The sequence below is a fragment of the Ascidia mentula genome, chromosome 9 (genome assembly GCF_947561715.1).
Source record: "Ascidia mentula chromosome 9, kaAscMent1.1, whole genome shotgun sequence".
NCBI lineage: Eukaryota > Metazoa > Chordata > Ascidiacea > Phlebobranchia > Ascidiidae > Ascidia > Ascidia mentula.
The window spans coordinates 14,481,348-14,503,509 of record NC_138574.1 but is presented as its reverse complement, the minus strand read 5'-3'; the positions used below and the strand labels follow the sequence as shown (position 1 = coordinate 14,503,509).

General features: G+C 41.9%; 2 protein-coding genes across 3 annotated transcripts in view; one reads left to right on the top strand and one right to left on the bottom strand.

The window, feature by feature from the left end:
* LOC145913217 (reversion-inducing cysteine-rich protein with Kazal motifs-like) overlaps positions 1 to 17,415 on the bottom strand; it is a 34,632-nt gene extending 17,217 nt beyond the window's left edge. Inside the window, exons 1-4 of one of the 2 annotated variants that reach the window (XM_083000795.1) lie at positions 17,292 to 17,415; positions 16,865 to 16,923; positions 15,913 to 15,996; positions 11,612 to 11,645 (exon numbers count right to left, since the gene is read on the bottom strand). In XM_083000795.1, the coding sequence (XP_082856921.1) occupies positions 11,612 to 11,645; positions 15,913 to 15,996; positions 16,865 to 16,923; positions 17,292 to 17,379 (265 nt within the window). In that variant the 5' untranslated portion in view covers positions 17,380 to 17,415. Of the gene's footprint in view, positions 1 to 404; positions 562 to 11,611; positions 11,646 to 15,912; positions 15,997 to 16,864; positions 16,924 to 17,291 lie in introns of those variants that run through there. The other variant, XM_083000796.1, reaches the window with a different exon arrangement.
* Positions 17,416 to 20,974: 3,559 nt separating this feature from the next.
* Positions 20,975 to 22,162, top strand: part of LOC145913188 (uncharacterized) — a 33,221-nt gene continuing 32,033 nt past the window's right edge. Inside the window, exon 1 of the mRNA XM_083000757.1 lies at positions 20,975 to 21,192. Coding sequence (XP_082856883.1) covers positions 21,150 to 21,192 — 43 coding nt within the window. The 5' untranslated portion in view covers positions 20,975 to 21,149. The remainder of the gene's footprint in view (positions 21,193 to 22,162) is intronic.

Below are 22,162 nucleotides of genomic sequence, written 5' to 3'. Positions count from 1 at the left end.
CACCCAACGGGGGGTTGTCCTGCTTAATGAATCGTAAAGCGGATTGTGTCGTAACAAGCAAACCTGCTGCGTCGACAAAGAATCTCACGCCGATTACAAAATCCCCCTTTATGACATCACACTGGGCGTGTGTGCGTTTTCGAACAATTGCATTGTTTGGATTTAACATGCGGACACACCATAATAAGCCTTGGCGTTTTGTGATTTTTTGACTCAAATTTACAATTTTGTTGGTCGCACAAGACTTTAAATCCATGAGGTTTTCGGTTGTTTTTGCGGGTGTTCAGCACTTCCACAAAATATAACCGTTCCCGTTAAACTGTTGGACGCAAAAGGTCTGTCCAGAGATCGTAAACCGACGAGGCGGTTTATTTGTAAAGCCGCACACTGTATATTTACATTACCGCTTATGAGCAGCAGAAGCAATGTCCCGATGAGTAGGCACCGAAACCAACCAAAACTTCTTCGTATTTCCATTGTTACGACGCCCAGATCTCGACTTGTCAGTTATCAAGGCAGAATTTATATCAAATAATCCATTACTCAAACACTAAACGACGATAAACTTCAGAAAAACACAAAAACTGTTAATAGTTACCAGCACTGCGCTACACAGCCTTGCTCCTTGTATTGCCAAGATAATGCTACCCCAAGGGAAATGCTGGGCAAAGATACAGGCTGTCTACTAAGCTACGGATTCGATACAGATACAGTTTCATTCTGCAGAATGAATTAAGAAGGTGGCTGACTGGCGTTGCTGCTTAATTACGTTAAAGCACGGTGATTGATGGCAAGTCGTAACGCCATGCACTGACACACACAAATCCTTCTGACCTTGGATCTCTGTCTTGCTGCTGTTTATGGAACAACAACACCTCCAAAGCTACTTACGGCGGCGGTCTCCGCATGCCATATGCCAACTTAGCTGAATTCTGAGTTAAAAGCAGACCGCCCGTTTACATTTCGTTGGCAACAATTCGCTCTTTCGCAATATTGGTCATAATAATTAGAAGTGCCCGCCATGCGTGGTAATCTGCACAAAGCCACAGACGACAGGAGTTTGAAAAAACAAATCGCTTTCACTATTTGTAGTCAATATTTGTGGCCCGTGTATGGTGCTACATGATATTCACTTGACAGAGTACAATCCAACGTATCCAGTTACAATATAGCGGCACGCTTACGACTACATACACATGCTGAGACCCACGCAGTCGAACTCCAGCAGACCAACTGAACAACTGAGGCTGTCCCCCTGGTTTGTAATCGGCGCCGCCTTCAAACGAGCCGAAAAACGGCCTGTCATCAACTTAACGAGCAAAGCGGTATCACCGCCTTCCCTTAGCCTGGTTGTGGACTGCAGCTATGAAGGTATCCGGGGAATCTTCAAAACGGCCCCACAACCTTTTTTTACCTTTTTATTGATAGTCACGCAAGGCTTTAAGCTTCACTCCAAAACCCCTTTTTTGTTTTTTCTGTGAGAATCAAGTAAGGTCTTATTCACATTTCAACAAATCGGACATCAATTTTACGATAACGTGGATCTAAATTTTAAAACAGTGTTTCGAATTTTTAAATCTCTTTGAGCCAATTTCCATCAATTTCATCCAAAAAACTTAATAAAACGAAAAATACAGAAACCTCTTCACAACCTTCTTTACGTAGCTCAACTGTAATAAATGTGTACGGACATCAACCCTGAGCAACTGACTCCGCCCTCTCGCTGGCGCGCGAATCTAACAGCAAAAATCCGGATACGGGCACGCGACTAAATATGTTAATCTGGGCTCTAGTGAGAATTCTACCCCGCTCTGTCGCTCCATAATATCAGATGTTGGCGGTTAGTATTGTGCGCCGCTCGTCTAATTAACTGTCGATTGTTTAATGAATAGAATGAAACATCTGCAAACGATTTCCCCGTGCTCGATTCAAACACAAAATCGGGGCCAAATTGAAATCCAATTTTTTCAGGCGAAATTGACGGACGAACGAACCAATTTTTCTGCATAAAGTTAAAACCGACAGAAAAACTGGAATAAAAGCGACCTTCCATCGATTATATGAGTTACAACTAATTCTAATTTCGTTGCCGTTAATTGCAAACTGCCTTCCGCTTAAACCCCTTTTGAGGTAGACCTGCCAACGGCGTCGAGCGCAGCCGTGCGATTTGATACGAATGCATCGGGCGTCCTTCGTCTAGCTTGCCGGAGTCATGACGTTGCAAATGGTGTTCGATGACAAGATGCTGGAAACGTAATCAAGTTTTCCTCGTCACTCGGCTACTGGCCTTTGCACTTAGCTCTGGCGCAGCTGAATTGGGGCCCGTTTTATTCTTGCCGCCTTCGAGTGCTGACAGCTGGCTTTACGGTAAATACAGATATCATTGATGCCTCTTTCTCCATGGGGATTTAATCATTTCATGAACTCCAAAACTGCTGATCGGCGACGAAAATGGAATCGATTCGACAAAGCGACAAAAAATGGGCGCCGATAATATCTGACAAAATAGTCGTCCATAATTTATCGCTTTAAACTCGTGACGAGAGACGCGATTTTAACACAAAAACCTTCAACAAAATACGTTTGCACTATCCACCAACTACATACATTCCACTGATTTCGCTACATCTTCGTGCAAAGGGTTCTGAAACGACCAAACTCATACAACTTATTTCGTAAGTTTTCATCCATTTCCCCTTTGTAATCTTCTTTTAGAACTTGGCAACTGAGACTGTACAGTCTACAAAGAAACATCCTAGCCCGCTACTGGCGAAGGAACAACACCGGACGTCGAAGCGGATAGCAGACGAACGCAGCGATCTCCCTAGGGGTAGAAGATCGAGAAGTTTATAAACTCCACGCAGATTATGCGACGTTCGATTTCAGAGCAACGCCGCGAGCCTCGCAAGTCGCGCGACCTGTTTATAAACGTTCCAACTCGCATTGTCTCGAAAACGCGCGCGACTTCTTGTATTAAATATTCATCGCGATTCGAGCCCGGCTATGTGATGGGCATCAGAGCGTGACGTGATTACAGGTGCGAAAGGTTTTCTTAAGGCTGACTCGCTGACCAAACATCTCCGACCATAACAGGTGGGCAAATTCGATATACGACCGCTACCTCTGCTGATACGACGCATGTTGTATGTGTTGGTGCATTCACAACCTCCCGCTACGCGGTTTCCTTATCATTTCCCACGAATTTTCGAACCTCGTAACGCGAAACATCGCGCTTTTGTTGTATTTCCGCGACCGACACAAACGCTCGCCCCCTCCCCCCATCGACATGTCAAAGGTAGTTCAACCCGACCCCATCCACCGATCGTTTTGTGACGAAACAATTGCAAAATAAACACGAATGTCGCGCGCGCAAGGGTCCTGGCGCCCGACGTCACCGCCATTGTTTTCGTCACAATGAGCGAACAATGACGAACACAGGTGATAAACAGGCAGCAACACGGAAATGAAAATAATTCCTCCATTGTTGGCGCCGAGTTATTTAGGGATGCGTGCAAATTGCCGGTAGATGGCGTTAAATCGCGATTATTTTTGACGAAACGTCGGTCGATTGACGAAACTGATAACCAGCCACAATTTGTTCATAAAATCCTTTCAACTTGGGTGCAAATATTGCCGAAATCGCTATGGAATAGCGAAAAATGCACTTTTTAAATTGATAGCTTTAAATATGGACATCAGGATTCAACAAAGCAGACCTGATTACTTTTCTACAAATCGCAGCTGAACAATAGTTTTCTTGTCAAAGCTCGACAGCACAACCTAGATCTAATTCTCTTGCCTTTCTCCATACTCTGGCCTAAACTGCCCTCTCGAATCGCCGTATATTCCTTAGCTAGTTCTCAACGTAGTCCAGATAACTTCTCTACTTTGCAACCGACACGGAGGTTACTTTCTTCACGCCATCATAACCACACTGCGATCTGCAACGTGTTTGTGATTGCAGCTGAACTCCGGACACGTTATCCTACTATCCGAACCTACAGATCCATTGGAGCAACAATCTACGACCGATAAACGCGGGTTATGACGAGAAAGGATCTATCCATCTGTCAACTTCGAGTTGCTTTTGTTTCCATTCCCGTGACACAAACATCGAGTTAATGCTCGCTCCTGCCCTGACGTAACAATGGGTTTCGCGCGCCCTACGCTCATGCATGGAGTTATGATTGTCACGCCAGTTTGACCTCCATATGCTGTGAGTGATTCGCGACAATCCGACTTCGCACGTTTGGCTCCAACTTCAGGAAACCGCGCCAACACAAGTTCTAGAATTGCGCATAGTTGACTCGCGCGCCCGAAAGACCCGGGGGCAATTAGGCGGCCGCGATCGAGCGGACCCCAATGGGCCCGAACGCCCCACGAGGCCGGATGTTGTGGCCCCGGGGCACAGCGCTCATTCGATGTAGAAATTATGTCGAATTACCGGAGCCCATTCACGGCCTCAGGAATTAGATTAAGCCGCACTGGACGTAATTCCCCCCCACAAGCGGATGGTGGAACAAAGTTAAGGCCCACGCTAATGATTTCCTCTGTTGATTTAGGGTATTTTTGTAAGGTTTGCCGCATTTGATTCGGTGCAAATGCTTCATTACAAACTGCACGCTTGGTATGGAATCTGTTTGTTCTCTTTCACATAAGCCAATGTTCTTTCGTATACGGTTGTTGGAAAATGTTTCCGGAATACTGCCAAAAATATTTACTTATTTCAATAAAACAGAAATTCAAACAAAGTGTTAGTTGCATGGTGATGTTATCCAGTTAATTCAACACATTTCCGCGCGTCGGTGATGCAAAAAAAGTACTTTAAGTTTCCCCAAAAATTTCTACCATTGCGTAAATTAAAAGTTGTGAAAACCAGGCGCTGCCCGCTTGCTTTCAATATCGCGATATATAATTTCGGTATCGCGATAGATGCGAGAAACAACAAAGGTTGCTCTCAACACAAGCTTAAAAATTTGCCGAAATTGGTTACTTAGCGACCAACGTAACACCTGTTGTAAACGAAACAGCCAAAACCTTGTCACAATGCAAAGCTTATCTCTGAGCCGCTTGACATGACATCAGCATCCCATCGATCTACAAAGGGTGTTTAAATTGTGACAGAGCTTGATGAGGTCGATTTGTTATCCTGCTCACAAGTCAAGAGTTTCACAAGCAAACCAACTTGTACCTCATCACGACGATCCAAAGCCCGATACCGCACAACGTAAACTTACTAATTGCTCGCAAGTAACTTCTTCACTCTGCAGCTGGCAACTATCGCCCCTGTGCTGAATGCTTGCATTTTCCCCACAGCTGATGAAGTTAAACAAGTGACGATGAAACAGAGTTTTAGAATTAACGCCTGGATTCGCCCGGTCGAAAGGACTCGACGTTTCTCATTGGTTCACGTGATCACGTGGTTTTAACAAGCCAAATACGACGGAATATTTCACAAAAAAATGTTTCTATCAAACCTGTATGAACATAAATTTACAAAACTTCCGCAATCATGATGCCTTTGTGTCATAACAAACACAACATTGGCACATAAGCTGCTTTCGTGACTTTTCCAAAGCCATGTGCACTGTGTAGATTCGTAAGACATCAAATAACATATAAACGTAACAAAGCTACATCTCCTTTACCCTTGAAATCAGTCAACATGAAAACCAACCTCACAAAACGCACAAATCTCGAATAAAAACTATGAGAAATTCAGACCTATACAACTGGAGGCACGTCCAGGCCCGCGATGAGCAGAGTGTTAACAAAACTTCTCGTTGGATCTGTTCATCTCAGCCAGCACACAAACATCACCACCACTAGATGGATGACGCATCTTATGGCTTCGAACCTGTGGCAGTCGATAATGGCACAATTACCTAGATCACCTTGACATTCACTAGGCGTGCTCATCGGTAATAGCCGTCGCATCGGCGGGCCAGGGGCGGGAAAATGATTGAATAAATAAATAAAGGGCGTCGAACGAACCCTTGTCTGTCGCGATCTTGCCAGAAAACGTGGAACTGGTCGGTTTGGGCAGCGACCTTGCAGAGTCAATCTCATAGGAAATCGCCTCGTTAAAATAATGGTCGATTTCGCTCTTATGTGGTTGGACGGGCGATTTACAAATGCGCATTTTTTGGGCGATTCCATTTTCATGTTGCTTTAACTTAAGCCACATGAAGGCCGTCTTAGGCCTGGATATTTTTTTCTGAATAACGGCGACGGAATGTTCTTTGTTTGGGAAATGTTTATTCCGGGATTGTTTGTCATTTTACCCCAATTTTGAAACAAAGAATTATCTTAAAATTACTTCAGTATTTTTTTCGGCAAGTCGATTTAACACGTTTTCAGAAAAAAACAAACAAATGAGCTGTTCTGAATTTTCCGAATTTCGAAAATCCTAAAATACGTCGATCATTAATTTTCACCAACCAAACTTCTGTGACCAAATCGTCCCCGGGAGGGAGCATTGTCGCGTCATAAACGCAATCTTTCACACAATGACTCCCGCCTCCGCAAACAAGTCCGTCAATCAACAGTTGATGCATTAACTTTCTCCCAGCGGATTTAAGGAGGCGGAAATAGATGCAATGCCATCACCAGGCTGTCAACGAGCCAGAAGAACGGTCATGGTGGCATTAATAATAAATCTTTTATTTGTTTTTGAGAGACGTGTGTCTGAAGCGAGTTCTGTTTACAGTTGTGTTAAGTTATTGTTTTAAAATCATAAATTTCTGAGCTATGTTGAACTTGGTGTCACCCGACAATATTTGGGCAGTCTAAGCACCACAATATATTTTCTGAAACTGTTGGCTCATTGTGTAAGACGAAATACTTGACATCCATAGATTAAAGCTGCTATTATTATCACTCAAATAAACCCAAACTGGAAACGCTATGATCTTTGTGCCATGTAAAGATTCTGTTGTAATGTGCTTTATTTGTCATTGTATCATATTGTTGCCAGTGCCCTGTATCTGTTGCACAAATAGTCTCTGTTCGCAAAAATTACGACCAACCTTTCGCCTGGCTCTATAATCTGTGACGTCACAACCACCCAGCAGTTCCGTATTTACAATTGCACCTCTTGCGCCATCTAACGGCCTACTCGCAACCGGTAAATGGGTATCAAATCGTCCCGAAACGACGACATGAAAAGAAAACGTTTAACAAAGGGACCTCTGGAGGGCAACCAGGAATCTGACAGGTTGGCTAAATGGTGCGTGACCTCAGTTGTTTCAGTTATTCCAGAATCCTTTGTAGAGTTTTGGGAGTGTCGTAAACCTATTTAAGGCCGCTAATGGTCGAGTGATGACAACTTGACTCTGACGTGTTATGGCTTCGTCTGCGAAGTTCAGGAGACAAACTTAAACTTGACAAATAGAAACCCTCGTGTGGGCAGGGCACGCTTTTACAAAAAGTTAAGACAACTACAGCACTTTTCTCTACCAAGGCCTGCACGTTACTTCATCAGATTAAACAGTCTTACGTCACTAAACTGCCCTTTTCTGGTAAATCGGCACTCTTGATATAGACTGTATTGTTAGTTTCTTGTGAAAAACACCAGCCTTTCCCTTGCTTTACCAGGTGTAAAAATAGGTTTTGAATAGAATAGACTATTTTTTGGAGTTGGTATCTATGTAAGCTAGTTTCGCCTAATCGAGAGCCACGTGTTAAATGAGCTTCAGCCTCACGAAAAACAGCGAATCTTACAAAAGATTTCAATACGTTGTTGTGACGTTGGCAGTTATGCCGCATTTTTTGAAGTCGCCTTGGCGGAGGAATTTACGGGACAATAGCCAACTTGATTATCCCCCCAATCCTCCCCCCGTTTCATTAACAACCCCCGCTCAACATCAAAGGCAAAGTTCCACACTAGGGTGTATTGTACCTGGATGTACGGACGACTCGCGCGCTCAAAAATTCGAATTCCAATCGTAGTTAATATAGCTTAGAGCGATTGACGAGGTGTAAATGTTGATAGTTGGTGTGTTGACAAATTAAGCGGCGAGATGCCTCCGGGCCGAAGCTCACCGCGATTTTGGTCGGGAAACGACAGAGACGAACGCCCCGAGTGAATTATATACCGGCACTGTTAGGCATTGAGTGACAGACGGTGGGCACGGACGCGCGCGTTGAAGCTGGGGTTCGAATGTTTTGTGATGATCGATTATTCGCTGATTCGTTTCGCTCGGACGAGATTCAGATTTTCGTCGCGTTTAAAATGTCTTTCATTTTTACACTTTTTGCGGCGCTGCAAAGTGGAAGGAAACGAAACTATTTCTATTTTTTTACGAAATTGCGCAACAAAGTATTAACATTTAACTTGAATCACAAAAAAACATAAAACAAAACAACTGTCATTCTCGAAAGACCCGCTCACAAAAACGAGAAATGCCCCCAGGTTTGACCTATAGCTCTTCTGGCAAGAGTACAAACACCTCCGTATACGGTATAGGACGGGATTTGAAAACACGACAAACCCATCACAACGTTTGTTTGCAGTGTCACAGAGCAGGTGTATGGGGTTGACAACGCGAGGCTGTCCCCGCAGCTTAGACGGTCAAAAAATGCCGAAGTTTAGAGTTTTGCCGTTTCAAATTACACAAACTTGTTACCGCTTCGCTCATCCGTGACGTTTTCGGGATTGCATATTTTTGCGAACTGAGTGACGGTGAACTTGACTTGTTCAGCCCAAGGGTCCAATTCGCGCTGCGCTGCTCAGCACAAACTTTACCGCTATCCGCAATCAGCAAAAAATCCAATTTAAAAATATCGGAGTCTGGCCGATAAATTCTGTCATGTAGAGTATCTTTATCAAAACATCAAAACAAATTTTAGACAAAACAAACAAGATTTATTTAACATTGGGATCACAGATGCCTTCAATTCAACTTAGCGTATTTGGTAAAAAGTTCTGTTGTCATTATTACGCAACAACGCAATCTCGCCATCGCGCAAAACGGGAATAACAATTTTGCTTTTTTTTCTGGGTTTTCGACTCAATTTCCGGACATCCTCGAATTAGGGCGAATATTTGTGACAACTTGACCAACAAATCCTATTCATCCGATTGTTGAATTCGAACTCTCATAGCGGAAGCTGAGCGATGAAAGGCGGGTGGAACAGGGAATTTGTGTCGCTCGGTTTGCAACGATCAAAGTCGCGTTTCACAGCTCTTGCCAATGAAAATGTGTTAAAGATTTTCGTGTTTGTCACAAAGCTATTAAGACTTGGTTGTAAAATACTTAAAGCGAATGATTTTGAAAGGCTCTACGTTGTATCTCTGGTTGTATGTGATTTGAATCCCTCTTAAAATTTTGAGCTTTAATTTAGATCAAAGCAAATAACGTTAATTACTTTGGATTAACATTACAAGGAACAAATGTTTATCATAAGTTTTGTGTGAATTATAGCCACAAACTGAAAGCTAGGGTTAAGTTTCAAAATCTCAAAGAATCTTCCTGTGTATGTTATCGGTCGCAAGTGCTTTACTAAGTGAAGATTCGCGTGTTTCGCAAACCCCAAGCGAATGAATTGAAACCAAGTCATATTTTAATCTCTTTCCAATGCAACCGAAAAGTCATTTTGGTTTTTAATTGTCGATAATATCGCGAACTTCACCCCCAGAAGGACCAGAAATTTGACGAAAAATCTTGGCCGTGACGATATAAAAGCATGTCTCAGGACCCAAAGCTGAAGCCGCCGACGCCGCCGGGGCCCATGGTCTCTCCACGGCCCAGGGACAACAATCCAGGCGCGGAAACGACTCGCTTCAGGCCCCAATGACGCCGTATGGATACATTAGGGGCCCGCAAGGACCACGGGGGTGCGGCAAAACAACAAACAAATTATTCTGTGTCGGCGCGCACGGCGCTAGGCATTCACAACCACCCGTCCATCCTCAGCAAATTAATACTCGCATTAGTAGCAATACCATCTCTAATTGGTGCCTTTTATCATTCGCACGTCATACCTGGGGGTGTTATTTTGCGCTCCAGGCGTTATTTGGTAAACAAAAATTTGACATTTCTGTTTAGTAAAGTCTCCACTGTGAGGACTCAGCTTGTTTTGGCGGCGATACGCTTGGATAATTTCGCGCTATGATCCCATATTTTGCAACACTTCGAACCACAATGGCATGAAATAGGATTTGCGGGATCTTGGCGCGTCGCAGCTACAGGTTATTAACCTACCACCAAGCTTGCACAAGCCTGGTTTTGTCAGGAATAACATACGGTGCTAATTTCTATGGTTTTTGCATATTAAGGATTAGCGTGCTTTAGTTTTTCTTACTTTTTGCCCTCAAACGAGCTTATTTGTCCATAAAGTGATTACTGGGACTAACCTACAATATGGCCCAATCCTCCAAGCTACTGCACTTTAGAGAATATGTTTATTTCGCCTATGCTACGTCATCAGTATTCAGTATTGTCTTGGATAATTGTGCAATAGGTCAGTCCTATCAATCACTTTTTGCTAGAATTTTAGTGCCACGACTCCAAGACCGATCAAAGTTGTCAGTTGGTGATCTATGCCATATGTAAACATTAATATATTTGTCTATAACATACAGATTATTAGCAATATGGCGTAGTGCGGGTCGTTTTCAGTTCTATCTGTTCATATCTATGGTTACCCTGGTTATAGTGACGTGCGACAACTCTCGACGGCAGTAACACCCGAGCAACAAGCCACGGGTTTGTGACAATGTAAGAACCAGAACCTTGGAGCAAAAACAAAGTCATTATAGTTTCATGTTTAAACGATGAGGTTTTACTGTTTTTGTTTCGACACCAAATCGTTTGAGAGTTAGATTATTTCTTCGCAGGTTGTTTAATGTTTTGTCCATGCTAGCACCTTCACATAGGCGCATGACACGATAATCCTTATGGTTTTATCGGTTCCAATGCCACCTGTTTTTGCATGCTGCCAATCTCAGAGCAGAAACAACGTGGTCGCGTTTGAGTGTTCGAGTCACGGGTGAATTGCAACAGATGAAATCTGATATTTTTTGTAACGAGTTTCAGAGTTTCCAGTTGGTAATTAACCGGCTGTGGGACCACTATGCTGGGAAGGACAAAACCGCAATTCGACAGCGGTTTAGTTCTAGAATCGTTGTGTTTGTTACAAACCTCGACGAAACATAGCAAAAGTGGTGTCAAAATACAGCAGCTAACACCATGTATTTTAATAAGATAAACGTACTTGTTGCATTTTGTTTTCACATTAATATTTCAAACAAGCGAACGTAATATATCTGCTTAGTAATTTATTAACTCATGCCATCTCGTTAGCGCTCTGTGGGTTGTGGGAGTTGTTATTGTGGTCGAGTTTTCAATCCAGCACACGCCGCCCAGCAATCCAAACCAATAGCGTAACTCCAACATGTAAGCGCGAAAATGTGTTTTCTTGGAACAAACCCACAAAATTTGCTGTTTGAAACAAGTCAACCAATAAGTTAGTTACATTTCACATGGTTTGTTTAAGGTCTAAACAGGGCTAGGTTGTCCCTGATGGATTCGAAGAATGTATTGTTAGTTGATTGTTACGTAAGGAGTGTGTTCTGTGACGATATAACTCCATGCATTTTGGTACTCACTGTTTGGTTGGTCCAGGCATGTCCAAAGATTTCTCTGCGAAACAAATAAAAAAGGGTTATTTTAGGATAATCTGAGTCTCATATTCATCAATTGGCTTCGATCTATTTATTTGGTAACAATATTTTCCAAACAGGACTTTATGACGACATAATATTGCATTAAAATGACGTAACAATACTGGTTTTTGTGTTACTAGAGTTTTTTGCCTTGGGTTGTTAGGTTTGCATAATTTTCTTGTCCCCGCAAGCGCGGCTATCACTTGGTTGCTAGGTTATACAAACATTTGGTGACCCCGATTGGCCTAATGATCCTTCAAAGATAAAACAAGGCCGGATGTTCCTAAACGACCGGACAGAGACACAAACTACCCCCCACAATCTTCTGTAACCCGGTCGCACTGTGGAACGTGCACGTACCGACAACTAACATTATTCGCAAAGCAAATATCGCTCGAAGCCGGACATTGTGACGTTACAATAGCCTTAGATAAACGCCGCATTCGGGTGTGCTTGTTGCAAAATAGGAACACACCATTGTCCGTCATCAATGGCCCTATCGTGAAGCAAAAACAACAACAGGGCGATCCCCTACTGTGAACAACATTGTAACCGGTTTCGGCGGTTTTGGGCCAAATTCTGGCCTGGCAAAATTTTGTGCTTTTTTTGCTTCATGTGGTTTTGTTCAGTTCATTTTCGATGTAAAGAAACTTATATTGCGGGGGGAATTCTGTTAAACGATTCCGGGAATCATTTTCCATTCTATCCCTGTATTATAACAACAAGACCAACATACTACACAGCTACTTAACTGGACTTCATTTGTTTCTGTGCTGATCCTGTGTTTTTATTGTGTTGCGAATTCAACCAACAGTCGCAAAAAGTCGCTTTGATCAAATTGAACTGAGAAAATTTTAATATGTGTGCGTTGTTATGGCAACCGTAGAACAGAAATCGTCCCAATCACACTCTGAATAATCAGCATTTAATAGTGATGCCGGGATTTTATCAACCAAATCCTATTTTGATTTTTTAGTTTGACGAAGGCAGAGCCCGAAATACACACTTCGTGGCAAAAAAAACAATTGGGCGATTCTTAATAAAGTTGTTACAATGGCAAATTCTTTCCCTTTCGGCAAAAAATTGGCAATGACGTAGTGGGCGCACGTGCTTACAGCGCTAGTGAGGCGTGACCTTTCGCGGGGATCATCAAAGAAAATTCCACTTTCACTGTCGCATTGTGTCGTCACAAACCCCACTATTATACCCACTCCGGCAACAGTGGGTAAAATTCGTCCACAGGGCAGAAAATTGTCACTGTCGCCATATCCTAGCTTTCGGCACGATGGAATTTGGGTTTTGGGTTCTTTATGTTGTCACAATAGTAATCGTCAATTTGTCGTGTTCGCTACAATTTCTATTCAGCACGAATAACAAGTTGCATTGTGGTCTTATAAAGGGGATTATTAAGGTATTGTGACCAAAAAGCCGCAAATAAAAAGCCTTTTTCGACGTTTCTTCTAAACTGCCTCTTGACAAATGGTGAACAACTTTCCAACATGCTTTCTCCCAAAAAAGTGTTCTCAACAAATTGGAGAATTACCAGAAAACGTATTGAGACAAACGAGCTGGGATCCAAAATTTGTTTGAAGAAATCGTGGTGTTAACTATGCAAGGTTTTGCAACCGGCGTGGACAACTGGGTGCGTGTTTTCGTCAAAAAAACTTGACAGAGGATTTTGTATGGTCAGAAAATTTGCATATTTCAACGCTTGTACTTCATAAATACCAGGAACACAATGTTCTCCAACTACAAAAAGGAACGTGTCATCGAATCAAACAATTTCCACCGAAATCAAACAGCAATCAGTGAAATTTACGAGACAAGCAACCAGCGTATTAGAAAGCTCTTTTCTTAAGCAACCAATGGTGATTCAGGGCCAAAACAGGCAAGAGAAAGCAGCAGCATCTCCAACCGTTTCTCCAAAACCAGATCTATCACATGGGGGTCCTTAGCGAGAATAAGCGTTCCTGGGTGCGCCTGAGACGACGCAATATCTCAGACACTCAACGAGGACGCAGACAACTGGATAAATATCTGCCTATTCGGCCCTCATCAGTGGGCGGTTATGGATCGGCAATATCCCTACGTCGCGAGGCGGTTGACGATGAATAAATCCAGCTTTAGACAATACAGAAGTGCAGTGTGGTTACGGACCGAGGCAAGCCCATGCAAGACCTGTATTCGTTACCATTAACACGCATCTGCCTCCAAATACAAGTTCGGTACATTGGCAAATATCATCCATTAAACCTCAACAATACTGTTTGAAGATGTTTTGATGTGTGCGTTGTCATAGCAACATCCATACAAGAACTTCCAGGATCGCCTCTGCTGTGGTCTTTGAAACATTTATTGACAGAATTCTCTTGGTTTGGCACTCTTGAAGACCGACACTCAAGAGAATTCAGTTCGTAGACACACGACTGATGCGGGATATTTATTAATTTGAAACATTTATTGGTAATTCGATTCTGTACCCATACCATGATAACCTGCCGGTCGCATTATTTCTAAATGAAAGTCTTTGTTTTTCAAACCCAACCAGTTAAAACGAATTTGTTCTTCTCAGTTCAGGCGCAAAAATTGTATCCCCAACAATGGCGGCATTGCCATTATTGACTTATAAGTTTATGGCAGCAAGGTATTGATTTATATTAATATATTCAAGACCAGGATTGAAAAAATACAGAAAATACACTAAATTATCAAGTTAAGTTTGTAAACCGACCATTTCCTTGGATATTAAAACCCATGAGGTGAAAGTGGTCCATTCTGGCCCTAGGGACTTCTTCGAGGTCACGGCACACCCAGCTATGTTGGCAATGCAGCATAACCGTAAAGGCTGCGTTTAATGAGTGATCAAAACAGCCTCTAGGTCTATACTGTGCATCCAGGTTTACCGCAGTGGTGGCTGTAATGTCCCGTGAGGTTCAACCTTGGCCTTAATTGAGCGTAAACGAACAGCTAACCGTTGTATGGAGAAACGTATTGGAATTTTGTGTTGTCTATTTGAAGACAAAATGTGTTCTGTGCAGCTAAATACACGTTCCAAATAACGAGCCTTAGTCAGAGCTGATGAACTTTCTCTGGGTGTGGTTTTTACACTATTTACGTTGTGTTAATAAACACTGGCGATGCTTTTTCAGCGAAATATATTTGTCTCGTGCTAAAGCCGGCGGGTTTTAACCTCGGAAACATAATGTTCTACAAACGCGCTCCAAATCAGCAATATTTACAACTTGCATACATGCGATATTGCATGGTTATACCAGCCTATATAGGTTTTGAAATACAACTTTGAATCACAAACTGTGTTTCGAATTTATGCAAACAAAGGCTGACTAATTTAACGCGAAACGACGAAAGAAACAGCGGTCTGTGATGAACCTTCAACAACCTAAAAGATTTTATCGTTGCAAATCTCGTCACGTATTTTCAACCGTAAAGTTCGGATTTTAAGGCGCTAGGTTTCGTTTGTAATTCGATCGTAAAAGTTTGACAGGAACTGAGGGAATATAAAGCACTTCAGATGCAATACATCTGCTAATTCCTACTTTAAATGCAGAAGAAAAGGGTTGAATGCAACAAAATGATTCGGATTATTATGATCTAGCCAGAAGAAACACTGTGAAATTAATAAAAAACTCCCAACTAATAATGCTTCAACATGAAAGTCGTCACTCCAACTTGGCAACGCCTTATTAAAATTTCTTATCATTATTAACAAGCACAAAACAATATCGACATTGATATCGTTCGACTTTCCACTTATAAATAGACTCCATAGCCAACATCATGATTCATAACTCAATATCGTTATCGCGAAACTTAAGGCACCGATTGTTCACCTCAAAACCACGTCCGAAGGTACAAGATCGTTAATGAGATATCGTCGTGTTACCAAACCTGCAAGCACTCCACAGCACGTGCAAACGTGTAGTCGGTTCGATTTTTAGTATTTTAGTTTGTAATTTACGAAATAATGAGCACACTTTTTCGCCCAAGAGGAATTGTACAATTGTGAAGGATGCGATATAATCATTAACCGTGATGAGCACAATGCTCGACAACTTTTAAATTTTATGGATATAACCGTTCATTTTACGTGCACTTTTCCTCAGATCGAAACCGCTATACTGTAAGGCCTTTTATGACGACATCGAATGATCTTTGCACACAATTTACTGTCGCCAAATTTGTTATTTTAAATCTTGTTCGTTATGAGTTTATAATTCGCTCACCAACTGGCGGTCGCTCCTGGGGCAAATGACGGGGAATCGCGTTTCCAATTCCTGTAGAAACGTTTTATCTTTAGTCTTGAAAATCTGAGGACGAACAAGTAGCGTTATTTAGGTCTGCCTTCAACATATATGTAACCACTGGACAGTAGACTGGGGGTTGGACTTCTGTCAAAACAAAGAGTTTCGTCACAAGAACCACATAGTTGTAAGTTGGGAAGTAATTCTTCGTGTTTCCTAAACTATGGAACCCATTCACGAATAAAAATAACAGATCATATCGATAGTGAAAAACTGTTTTTTTTGGTTAAAAAATACCCAAATCTGGAATAGGTTGATGACGCGATATTTAATTAAAAACTTCTTGCCCACAAGAGATGAGTTATATAACGATGATAATGAGAATTGTCTTCTCATTATTGCGTCAGTGAGATACCCAAACCATCCCACTTCCATGTATTACGTCACACTGTACGCGGTCTGCCAAAAGCGCATTCTCGAATGTCAACATTATCTGTGTGGCAGCCGCGAAGATTGGACAAAGAGAGCGATGCATTCAAATCTTGTAAGACAGGCCCTTGTGACGCAACAAGTGCACGCGTCTGTTTGACGCTATGGATCGATGGAGCGCTATCTGTCGCGACCAGCCGTCGGTTCTAACTTCGCCGTCAAACACTTGTGTTCTTCCACAGGCACCCGACATGCAGCAACGTGGGCGTCAGTTTAATCAGGTCAACTTGCAAACAGTTTGTCACTTCGGCGCCTACCTTGTAAACCCTGACCGCAGTGTCGCAGTGCATAGTGCGGTTAACATGCTTGCGGCTTCACTTTGACAAGTATATATTAGACAAACACATACGTCACACGCCTTCGTTAACCTTAGATGAATAACTACACCCACACACGCATATTTCCATTCGATAGTTTAGTCATAAACCCTAGACGAATAACTTACCAGCATACACGTGTCCTGGCATCCTTCGTTGTGTGATGCGTATCTGCAACAATGGATTTCTGGAAAACAAATAGGAACGTTACAGTTTCATTGCAGTAGGAACAGATGCATGCCAAGCCTCCTATATCGTGGTAAAGTTGGCATATGTTACACATTCATAAGCTGACAAGACTATGGCTTAGAAGTTATATGAGCCATGAGGTTCGATGGAAAAGGACTAATTTGTGGCAAAATGATCATTTTTATCAGCACAAAGCTGTTGATTGTGTTACCGCCACCCAACAAACAACCACTGATCGAATAATTCGATAAAATATTTGAGAAGCGGTGAGTCATGAAGATAAACGCAAGGAAACCTTAATACCGTCACTTTTATACCAGTATTTTTATTTTGAATACACGAGTTTACGGAGAATAGGATCCTTACCGTCAGAATAAACAACCAACGGCGATCCAGAGACAATACATGAGGTCAACAGCAAACAAAATAACTTGGAAAACATTCTTAAGCTCATGGCTACATGCTATGTCCAAGACCAAGACTTTTCACTGCAGCGTAAGAAAAAACCGAGTTACGATTCCGCAGCACCTTCCAGCTAGCCCCCCCCCGTTCGTTAAGTGCAAGTGTTGACAAATATATTCACATTTTCACTCCCAAAGACCGCCTTAATTTCGCTGCCATTGCTTTGTATTGTGGTATATTGTATGTAGTATATGCTATCATATTTTGGCCTTAATCCTCTCCCCTGCCTAACTAACTCCTGACCAACATTCTTTTGATGAATCGACCGTTTCCACGCACCTCCTCCCGTCACCTGCATCGCTCCAAGCCCAACGCGACCTTGTTTACATTCCACGAACTCGCGTGCGGAAAACCTTCTTCTTGTGCTACTCAGCAGCGCCGTCTAACGGAACAAAATAAATAAATCGTGTAATAGGACTGGTTCGTTTTTGTCGCTGAAATTGTTTTTTGTACGTTTTTATATGCATTTTTTTGTATTCCACCGTTTCGCATTTTCGCAAATTCCGTTATAACCGCGTTTAGGTCGAATTTATCAAAAACACAGCAACTTGTTACATGGATTTCTTGTGTAACAACTGCCTAAGAAACTCGTTTCAGGTTAAAATCTTTCAGTCTTCTTTAATTAGACATATATATTTCGCTTCGTTAAAAGCATCATCAGTGTCTATAAAAGCAAATTAAGAATTAGGTTCAAATAAAATAAAGTAAAGGCTCTCCACTACCTCACAACACGCCCTTTACACAACTAAAAAACCTGCCAATTCTCATGGAATTCTTGTGGTTTGAAAATCCTATTTTCGTCTCATGAAATACTATTTTTATTAATCTGTTTTCTGAAGCCGCCTTATAACGTAAAAATGTTTTTATAAGTTGTTCTATCAAATAAGAATCGAAACACTAACGGTTGAGAGACACGGAAATACCTGATTTAATTATTCAGTCCAATTACTTACAGTGTATTTCGAAACACATGAACCGATGACAAGAAAAATAAATGTTTTGGAAACATGTATACAAGGAATCGTATATATAACATTAGTTACGATTCTTATGCGAAAGAAATGCATTGTATTTAAATAATTTCCAAAGAATCTGCTGAATAGCAAAGGAATCATGACCCTTAAATTTCTTAATATAACTTTAATGAACACTTAATGAACCTTATTTTTGGCAAAAGTAGCTTTCTTACAGCTGTGATTCCCAACCTTCATGCAAGCGTTTTACTACTCCCTGTTATGACAGCGCAACCAAAAATAATGTTTCAGTGACCAATTCGTTTGCGTATGTTTTTTTTACCACACCGGGACTTGAACCCAGGACATCCTGGACACGAATCTGATCAGGTTTTCTTCTTGGTATATGGGCCAAGCGCTTGACCAATGCTGCCAATCACCCGCATCCAAACCCTATCAAAATGCTTTGCTTCATACTTGTGGTAAAAATAAAATAAATTTGTTGCCGCTAAGCGGCGCTGCAGTTTAAGGCAGAACAAGCGATCGCTAGGGGATGCTCTCGAAATTACACAAGACAAGAAAAGTGATTGGAGATGTAGTTTTTACCACACTGGGATTCGAACCCTGGCTATCAAGGTAACGAATCCCGGGGGTTTTCCACTTGTTATATGAGTTTGGCGCCTTGATCGATAAATAATTGCTAAACATATTACCTAACCCCATTAGTGCCTCAAACTTGGCTACAAAGGCTTATTTTGCCGCCAGAACAGCCTTACAACTATCACCATCTGTATCCAGCAACATGGCTTTCCTCTGGCTTAAAACACGACCTGTCAATGCCTTTTGGGTATTTTAGTGAAAATTAAGTTTGATATATTTACATACAAATTGAATAGTAGTTCAGCATGTTGAACAATTCTCTTTTTCTTTTAGACACTGGAATAAATCTCATTTTGCATGAGTTGTGTTTCGGCAAAACTTTATTAGGAATGATTGCTTGAGCGACAAGCCGAAATATTTACTACGGCATAAAAATGTTGCAACATTGTGGATAAAAATGGAATCCAGGTGTAGAAGAAAATAAAATCTTATACTGGATAATCCTACTAACCACGTTTGGACGTTTTTAAGATTTATTGCCATGTTTGTGTTGTAATAAAGGCAACATGATGACTGGATTCTTTATCAGGCATTGTGGAGAATGACCATATTTTTTATTGCATTTTATCTCCCCGCATTGTCCCAAATAATATTTTGCCTCTGATTCTCCCATAAATCATCACGGACAAGCAAATTGATTGCATCATGAAACAGATTGCTTTAATATTTGTTGTATATTTCCATTTTGCCATTTCAATCACCATTGAGTCCAATGGGAAAGCAAACGAATGTCTGTTAGCTACCTTGACAGCACAAAACATCTGTTAGTCTGAAAGCGTTGATTTATATTGGACATTAATCCTACAGAACATTAAATGTTAACCAGTAAACACGATTGAAAATCACGTTCATTTCCTTTTAGATGAGAATATAACCCTGCCTTTCACAGTTGATTACATGTTCAAACAAAGGCTTCAATTTCTATGTGTGGATAATCATTCTTGATGAGCCAATCTCGTGTGAATGTATTGTATTGTTATGGGATTCGAGTGCTTCATTTCAAGTGGCAAATCCGTGCCTTTTGCCATTGCTTTTTTATTTGTTGAACAAATCGGATGATTGCAACGCATATTTACGCTAAGTTTACGGTTGAGTTACAGCGCGGTAATCAATTTTTTTTGACTGACTGATAACGCAACGTCATTGCTATTAGTTCTACACATGGGCAAGCTTAAATACAAGTTCCATAGTCAAAAAAGTTAATCTGTGCAGTTCCCCAATGTAGCTTTTCTTTGCATAACTGGATTTACAAGTGTTAAAAGTCAATTTCCCAGGTGAAACTACTTCACCACGGATATTGAGCTGTTCAAAGAGCAAAGAAGTCAATTTGCTGCAGTGTATTCACATGCCCACCAACCTCAACCAGGCACGAAATTAGTTAGTGACCAATCACAAGCACGCGTAATCTCTGCCTAGCGGCCCGTGACCACCGAAACGTTCAAGTCGCTTTTCATCAATTAATCTTTTCAAACCAACATCTTTGTTCGAAGGAGACTGTTACGTAATAACTATTGAAAACAGTCAATCAAATGTTACGTAACAATACCACCAACAATCTATTTGTGTTTTATTTTGTGGTGGTATTGTCAAGTCTTGTAGTACTTGGAGTTGTCTGCTTGGCTGTTTAGCTGTGTCAACATTACGCATAATGGTCTATATATGAGTTTTGCAATACGTGATCTCTGCTGTATGTCAACAAGTTTGTATTGCAGTCAGCACTTTATAACTACTGTGAGTAGCTGAGTTTACGTTGAAGTGCATTGGCCACTGCAACGACGTGTTACAGCGCGGCGTCTTGCATCACGTAGCAGCATCAGCAGCAGGCAGACCCTGTATACTTGAACTTGCGGCCCGGGCGGCTTAAATGCACACGCGTAAGCTCGAAGGGCGCGTGCGCCGCGTTACCGCACACACCCATCAGGGGACATTCACGAGTAATAAACAAACGGTGGAGCGCTTGGCTATGCGCGGTCATCGCACAACGAAGAAGAACAAAAAGGTCTGAAGAGAGTAGCGAGGAAGAGGCAGCCGTCGGTGGTACAATGTTGGCGGCTTAAATTCGGCCTTCTGGTCTGGGCAGTAAAGTCAAGTGCGCTCGCGTTGGTTTCGACCAGATTGTAATGGGAGAGCAGCATGCCTCGAATTTGACATGTCTCGACGCAAGCAAGAGAAGCCGCAACAATTCCGTGTCGGTGAGTGCAAACCTTCATTAATTATTTTAAACGCGGAGTATTCTGCTTTAATCATTTTGTCGCAATTCATGACAAACTTTGCAGGGCGTTTTAATGCGACGCATACTCCATATGGTTGTAAGTTAAGCGAGGCAAAGCCACCAGCTCCAATTGCCAAGTCTGCGTTAGCGTATGAGGGACTCGCACACTGTGAAAAAGGCGCAGCCCTGCCAGCAGTTCTATTACGTGTGCGCAGAATTTTCACCTCTGCACATATAAATCAAAGAACACCTGTGGCGGCCCCGTGCGTCGGCCATTTTGTTGGGTTTTACCTGGTTGTAAGTGGACAGGCACCCATGTCGCTAGTTAACGTAACCTCAGATCCTTTGTACAGCAACAATGCTCTTTGGTTTTACTGCCATTGAGGAGAAAGCGGGTGGTTATGTATAGTGTAGTCTGAGGCAGCGAATGAAAAAGTTTGAATAGCATGTCAACTCACATAAGCGTGACAGCTATCGACAGCTTTGCGGTGTAAAACCGTCGCAAACAACAACACCTCACAGACAAATATGTGTGACTGTGATTTACATTCTGGCATAAAATAACGGCTTGTAACTTCGTAAGCCCGGACTGATTGTAAGTTTCTTGTGTTGTAATGTATTTAAGGATTTGCGCACTAGCGATAGGACTTCTTGTGCTTAATCTTGGAATATCTGTTATTCCACCCCTCCTATACTGTATCAGATTCTACCTTGACATCGTAAGTTTGGTGAAACCACATACTTGCGTGGAGAGTACAACTACACACACATATATGTATATGGCAGTACCGTGAGTAACGCTCAAGCCATAGGGTCATTAAGTTTCACCCGAGTCAGTTCAAGAAAAGTTTGTGTAATTCAGTTAGCTGCGCAGTCACGTGGAAACGAATTAAACGAAACGACATAATTTTTGGTTTATCTTTGATGTCTCGCCTCTGCAATGGTGCAAA